Source organism: Citrus clementina, unplaced genomic scaffold, assembly GCF_000493195.1.
Source record: "Citrus clementina cultivar Clemenules unplaced genomic scaffold, Citrus_clementina_v1.0 scaffold_6, whole genome shotgun sequence".
NCBI lineage: Eukaryota > Viridiplantae > Streptophyta > Magnoliopsida > Sapindales > Rutaceae > Citrus > Citrus x clementina.
In genome coordinates, this window is record NW_006262139.1 from 12,203,540 (window position 1) to 12,209,539 (window position 6,000).

The window sequence follows — 6,000 nt, forward strand, 5'->3', positions numbered from 1 at the left end:
GTCTGGATTGTGGTACATACTTAAAAGTGCCTCCCACAATTATAACTCACTCAGAACCACCTCATGGTTCAAACCAAAAAATATATATATATACATATAAACAACAGTTACCCTACATTAGCCCCTCTCATTCTCGTTTACTCTCATCACTGTCCATTCATTGGAGGCGGAGCTACTTACACTCTAACTTATGCTTTGGACACTTTAATTTTTTATTAATAAATTATTAATAAAATAATCCAAATTGAATTTACTGTTAAGGGCATTAATATAATTTGAGTAAATACTATATATTACTCTTAACATACATACAAATACTAGTAATCTCATTGTTTAATCTAATTTCCATTTTTTCCTTGACAATTCCTAAATTAAATGAGTCTTCATGTACAACAGTGTAATCTGTTGGTAATAGGAGTGGAAACTTAAAATAGTAAACAGCAAACACTTAAGGTGGATATACAAAGGCTATTTGATCTCTAGGATATAATGACTACTAGCGTGAAGTTGGACTCTGAACATGATAGATTTGAACAACGGAAAGTATATAATCAAATCTTTACGCAAAATTCACTTGTAGGTTTAACAGTATTTTAGAATTTTTGTATTCTTTGGGTGGAAAATTGATAATTCCAAGTTAAAAATTAATTTAAAGCTTTGTAACCAAACGAATAACTTTTTTAATGGTGAATGTTATAAACAAAATAATAAAGAGCAATTTATAAAAACAAACGGTAAAAGATTTAAAAGTCTTTTACCCAACTTTAAAATTTGGTATCTAATTAAAGGATTTAGATTCAGTGCTGAGTTGTGTTGTGTTCAACTCTTCATAATCTTGAGCCACACATGCAGTGAGCAATATACGGTTAAAATTTAATTAATTTTATATTTTTCTCAAAAAATTATCATTTGTATCTTTCTAAAAAGTTAGCGAAAAATTCAGGTCACCGTTGAATCCAAATCCTAAATTAAGGCCCTATTTAGAATTAGAATTGAGCAATTTATATGTGCCAGCCCAACTACTAGGAGGTTTGTAACTCCAACAACCAAGCAGAGGCATCTGTATTTCTTTATGTTTTGTTTTTTACCTTTAATCTCATCCATTTTTTAACAACTTTTACGCATTGAGTCTTACATAATAATATTCGTACCAAATGTCATAAATCTTTTTTTTTAGCAGTTATAACTTTTATTTCACAGAAGTAATAATAATTCACTACCAAATAGACCCTAAAGAGAGTAAATCCACAGCCAATGGCCTTAATTTCTCAAAGTTCTGACAAAATATGAACATAGTAACTAGTATGACAATTCAAGTAGCTTCAATTTTATTTGTTCATGCAAGCTCGACAAACACGCAAAACACACACTGATACCTGAAGGCATCAACAAGATCACATCTCCACACAATCAAATACATATATGGTTTACATTTACATAAAACATAGCTTAATTTATCACAAGTGATATTAATCCACGATACTGCACCAACTTATCTGGCTTCTATAATACATTCTCTCATCTGCACTTGATATGTTCATAACATGCAGCTTTATTATACGAGAGATTTCACCAAGGCACCAAATTGTTCAGCATGGTAACGACGTGCAAGATCACTGCAATGAACAAAACAGTTGGTAGAGGTCACCAATCTGGCTACAGGTTGTTCACCCAGATGGAAAGTAATAATACAGCAAAAATCAGATTATTTAAATTAACACGAAGTGCTCTGCGTATGGTACCATGTAGCGGATCTTGTAAAGTTCAACGAGCCCTTTGGGATCTTTTAATTTTGTCTGCTTATAAGCATCGACCTGGTTCAACTCCTGCACAGGGGTTTTTCACAATATATGTATATGTATATGTATATGTATATATAGCCAAGTACTTTGACGAGTTTCACAATAAGTAAAGTAGAAAGAAGGGCTTTCGTATGTACCTCAATCCATGCTGCCAATTTAGGCCTGCCTGCTGTGATGTCATACTTGATTACTTCTGATAAGAAGATCTGGGCTCTTTCAACAAATGGAATATAGGCTATGTCCACCTGAAGATCAAATCATTCCCATTCATAATCATAGAAACAGTACTCAAATCATTTATCATGCAACATTGTTCCAAGTGCACTATTTAGTTTCCGCACTGTAAACTACTTGCTTTTACATCACAAAATCTGTAAGATTAACGTACCAAACTGAGCTGGCCAAGGAGGAATGGACCGTCATCAAACTTATGAAGAGCCTTCTCCAAGTAATCAAAACAAGGACCTGTAACAATTGAAAATTCTAGCGAGTTTAGCATAAATCCGAAATGAAATCCATAACAAACTAATAAGTTCAGCAAGATTTAAATCCAACCAGCTTCCTTTGCCGGGTCTCCTTTGAATGAACCATACACAGTGATGTTGAATGTATCAGAGTAGGAAAACAATTCTTCAGCAAACTTTCTTTTCTCAGGATCCTGCAATATTTGCATAACGAAGTTTTTTTTTTACGCGTTACTCGAAGTTAAGTGATGAGAAAGAAGCTTTTTATCAATAGCAACAATGAATTCAGCACATCTTACATCAGATAATAGTGAAGGCCCTTCAAAATTGCTGTCTACATACTTAATCAAATCAAGACTCTCACCAACAATTTTGCCGTTGTGTTCAAGCGCAGGCACCTGTAAAGAAGAACTCTAATAGGTAAATACTTCACACAGCTCCCCTTGCACGCAGGCAATTTAACTCAATAAGATCAATCAAGCCACTTAATGACTAGGAAAATTTTGACCTTTCATTTTAAGCATTCGACTTATCGTGACTTTTGATTCATGGATTGATTCATAAATATTGCAAGCATTTTCAAGACACGCATATACACGTGAATACACATACTCTTCCTCTACATTGATCTATCAACAATTACACTGGTTATTTAAATTTCATTAACTTCCAAATTTTTCAAAAGTTTCACATTAGAGACTTAGTTTCTTTTAAGATTTTTAAACTTATTCCCAAATTCCAAATGATAAGACGAGCATTACAGATGAACAATCTCTAACAATGAGCATTTGGCACGTCACTATAGCTTTGCTAAAGCTACAATTTCTTACCCACATAACGGTATTTGCTTTTAACAATAATGGAAAAATGCAGCAGATCTATTAAAATGAAAATAACAGCATCACAATTTTATTTATTTATTTAGTTTTTCTTTTCGTATCACCTTGTTAGCAGGGTGAACTTTCTCCTTGTACCAAACAGGCTTATCTTCAAGGCTTATGGCAACTAACTTAATCTCATCTTGTAATCCCTGCAGCACATCAAATTCAGAGGGTATTAAAAGGAAATTAAATTACAAATCCATTGTTTTTTTCTTTAAGAAACCCAAAAAAAAAATTCTAGATTAAAGGCAGAGTACAGAACAAATAAATAACAAAAAATTAAAGAAAATAAAAAATAAAAAACCTTATAGTTCCTGGTGATCCACACACGCTGAGCAAATGGGCACGTGTAAGCCATATACAGCCTTAAATATACAAGAAAATGAATCAGTCTATTTTAAAATGATCTGAGCAATGTCAGTAACTAAGATATTGTTTAGAATTAAGGTGCTATAGTTTTTCAGGTGCAGTTGAAAAAAAATTATAACTGTCAAACAAAAATTAATAATATATAGTAAATATACATTTTAAATAATAATTTTGATAAAATTATTAAAGATATAATAAATTTTTATTATATAAGTGAAAAATCGTATCAACGTAGCTTACAAGTTACAGCAGTTAGTGTTTACCAAACACTTTAGTATTGTACCTTTTAACCTACAGCTGTTCAACCTCAATCTTAAACGCACTCTAAATAGTAAACTACACAATCACACGATTTTGTAAGCCTTTGTGCAAATTATGTTAGGAGAATATTATTTTGCCTCTATTAGATATTTTTTTCACTGGTTAGGCCACTATTAACAACTTATTTCATCCCTTCAACGGTCCTTTTTTTTTTTTTTTCTTTTCTGTTACAATTTTAACAACAGTGAAAGAATGACCAAATTAAAGTGTCAGTATGCCTCACTTAGATGTGAATTAATCAATCTGAATGACTTCTACTCGAGCAACACCATAAATGAGAAATGTCACCATACAATTCAATCCGAATTATATTATCTTAAACTACATTAAACACAGGACGGTACTGAATTTTAGTCTAGTCCAATCTTTTTTCTAGAAAATCCGAGCTTTTATATAAATATATACACACTCAGTTAACAAAAAATGAAAAAAAAAAAAAGTAAGTAGATAAAAGAACCTGGTAGTTCCATCGAAAACAGATGGTGGTTGCTCGGATTTAGAATCCAACACTGGAGGAAGATTCTCATGAACACTATCAAATAAAACATAGAATGATCGTTAAAATCATCGCGATGATCATGATCGTGAGCATTACGAGATTCTAAGAGAAACCCTGTAACAAAAATACAAATACGACAATATAGAATGGAAATTCTTACACAGTCGCCATTGCGTTGACTTTTTTACGAGTACTTTTCTTGTAAGCTTTTTGTTCTGTACTGTCTCTGCTGGCAATCTCATACATAAAATGCGACTACGGTGCCGTTGATATAGGAGCTGTTAAATCATTATTTATCATTCTGTGACGCCATTTGCAGTTTATTTATTGTATAGATTTTAAATCACGCAACGACTTGACAAACTGTGAGTGGTGCGTAGTGAGTGGGGAATTTTTCTTTCTTTTTATTTTTTTAAGTTTATTTTGACCAATTAAACAGAGTTAAACCTAACAACTTGCCATTTTATTAATTTCTTGATAGGTAACGTAGTACTCTTATTTAGCCCTTCCCGGTTTCACGAGTTGCTCAATTTCAACTTGACTTTTTCTTTATTCCTACATTTTTTACATTAATGCGAGTGATTTAGCTACAATATTTCCTGGCACTCTGACTTCAAAGAAAATGACTTGGATGATTGCTGATCTCCAGAAAGTTATTTTTTCAACAGTGATATGTGCACAATAAATAACACACTAATATTAGAATTTGATCATTTTATATTATAAGATAAAATAGTCAAATAAAATATATATCTTTAAATAAATTTAATGATAAATAAAGAACAAGTAAAAAAATTATAAGAATAAATTAATTAATCAATTGTCTAAGCTTCTATTGATTTGCATATTTAAAAATAATGCGAACTTATTATAATTATTTTCTGGAACGGATGGATTTACAAAAAAAAAATAGGGTGGAAAAATTCCACCCAAAAAAAGCATTGTGATGCTGAAACCAAAAAATATATATTGATATATGTGCCAAAAATAGCTCAAAATTTAGAACAAAAGGTAGATAAATAAAAATTTAACTACATGACAAAATATTCACTATAAGATAAGTGTTTTTTTTTTTTTTTGGTTTTTTGATGATCACATAGACCCCCTTGGATTTATAAATAATTTATGATTATATCCCTTAATTATAATCAAAACCTTTTGTAATAAATGCATATACAATATTAAGATAAAAATAATAAATAAAATACATATAAATACAACTAAAGTAATAAAATAACATATAAACATGTCATGCAAATTACTTTTAATATTAAGCTATTATAAGTATATCTTGGCAAATTTTATTAATATGTAAATTCATTAATCCAAAATTAACTTCAAAATTTTTGCTACTATAGAAATAATAAAAAAAATCATAAATGAAATATATAATACAGATTTTGTAAGTAATTTTTTATGCTAAAATAATTATTTAAATATTATTAATCAGTGAAACATATTTTATTAATATTAAACCATATTTGGCATATCGATAATAATTAAATAATTTTGTTTAATTTAAAAATAATTTATAAAATTATATTATTTTAATATATTAGATTATTTTAATACTTTATTCTTATTTATTATAGACGTTATATAAAGTCAATTTTTGGGTTGTCTTAATTGAAGGATATAATTGCAAAAATTGGGTTCATGTGAAC

General features: G+C 29.9%; 1 protein-coding gene across 1 annotated transcript; it reads right to left on the bottom strand.

Annotated features, from left to right (window-relative positions):
* Positions 1-1,709: 1,709 nt before the first annotated feature.
* Positions 1,710-4,582, bottom strand: LOC18040017 (glutathione S-transferase L3). Its single transcript, XM_024182548.1, has 9 exons — positions 4,497-4,582; positions 4,295-4,369; positions 3,452-3,512; positions 3,210-3,296; positions 2,566-2,664; positions 2,358-2,460; positions 2,191-2,267; positions 1,940-2,047; positions 1,710-1,826 (listed from the first exon to the last, which is right to left on the bottom strand). The coding sequence occupies exons 1-9, from the start codon at positions 4,580-4,582 to the stop codon at positions 1,710-1,712; spliced, it is 813 nt and encodes a 270-aa protein (XP_024038316.1).
* Positions 4,583-6,000: the final 1,418 nt, after the last annotated feature.

What these genes read in the sequence shown, in the direction of transcription:
- LOC18040017 (XM_024182548.1), bottom strand. Translation starts at nt 4,582, where the DNA reads ATGTATGAGATTGCCAGCAGAGACAGTACAGAACAAAAAGCTTACAAG. An exon ending in AAGTTCACCCTGCTAACAAG is followed by an intron (nt 2,665 to 3,209) that starts GTGATACGAAAA and finishes TCTTCTTTACAG; the next exon opens with GTGCCTGCGCTTGAACACAA. An exon ending in AGACCCGGCAAAGGAAGCTG is followed by an intron (nt 2,268 to 2,357) that starts GTTGGATTTAAA and finishes CAATTGTTACAG; the next exon opens with GTCCTTGTTTTGATTACTTG.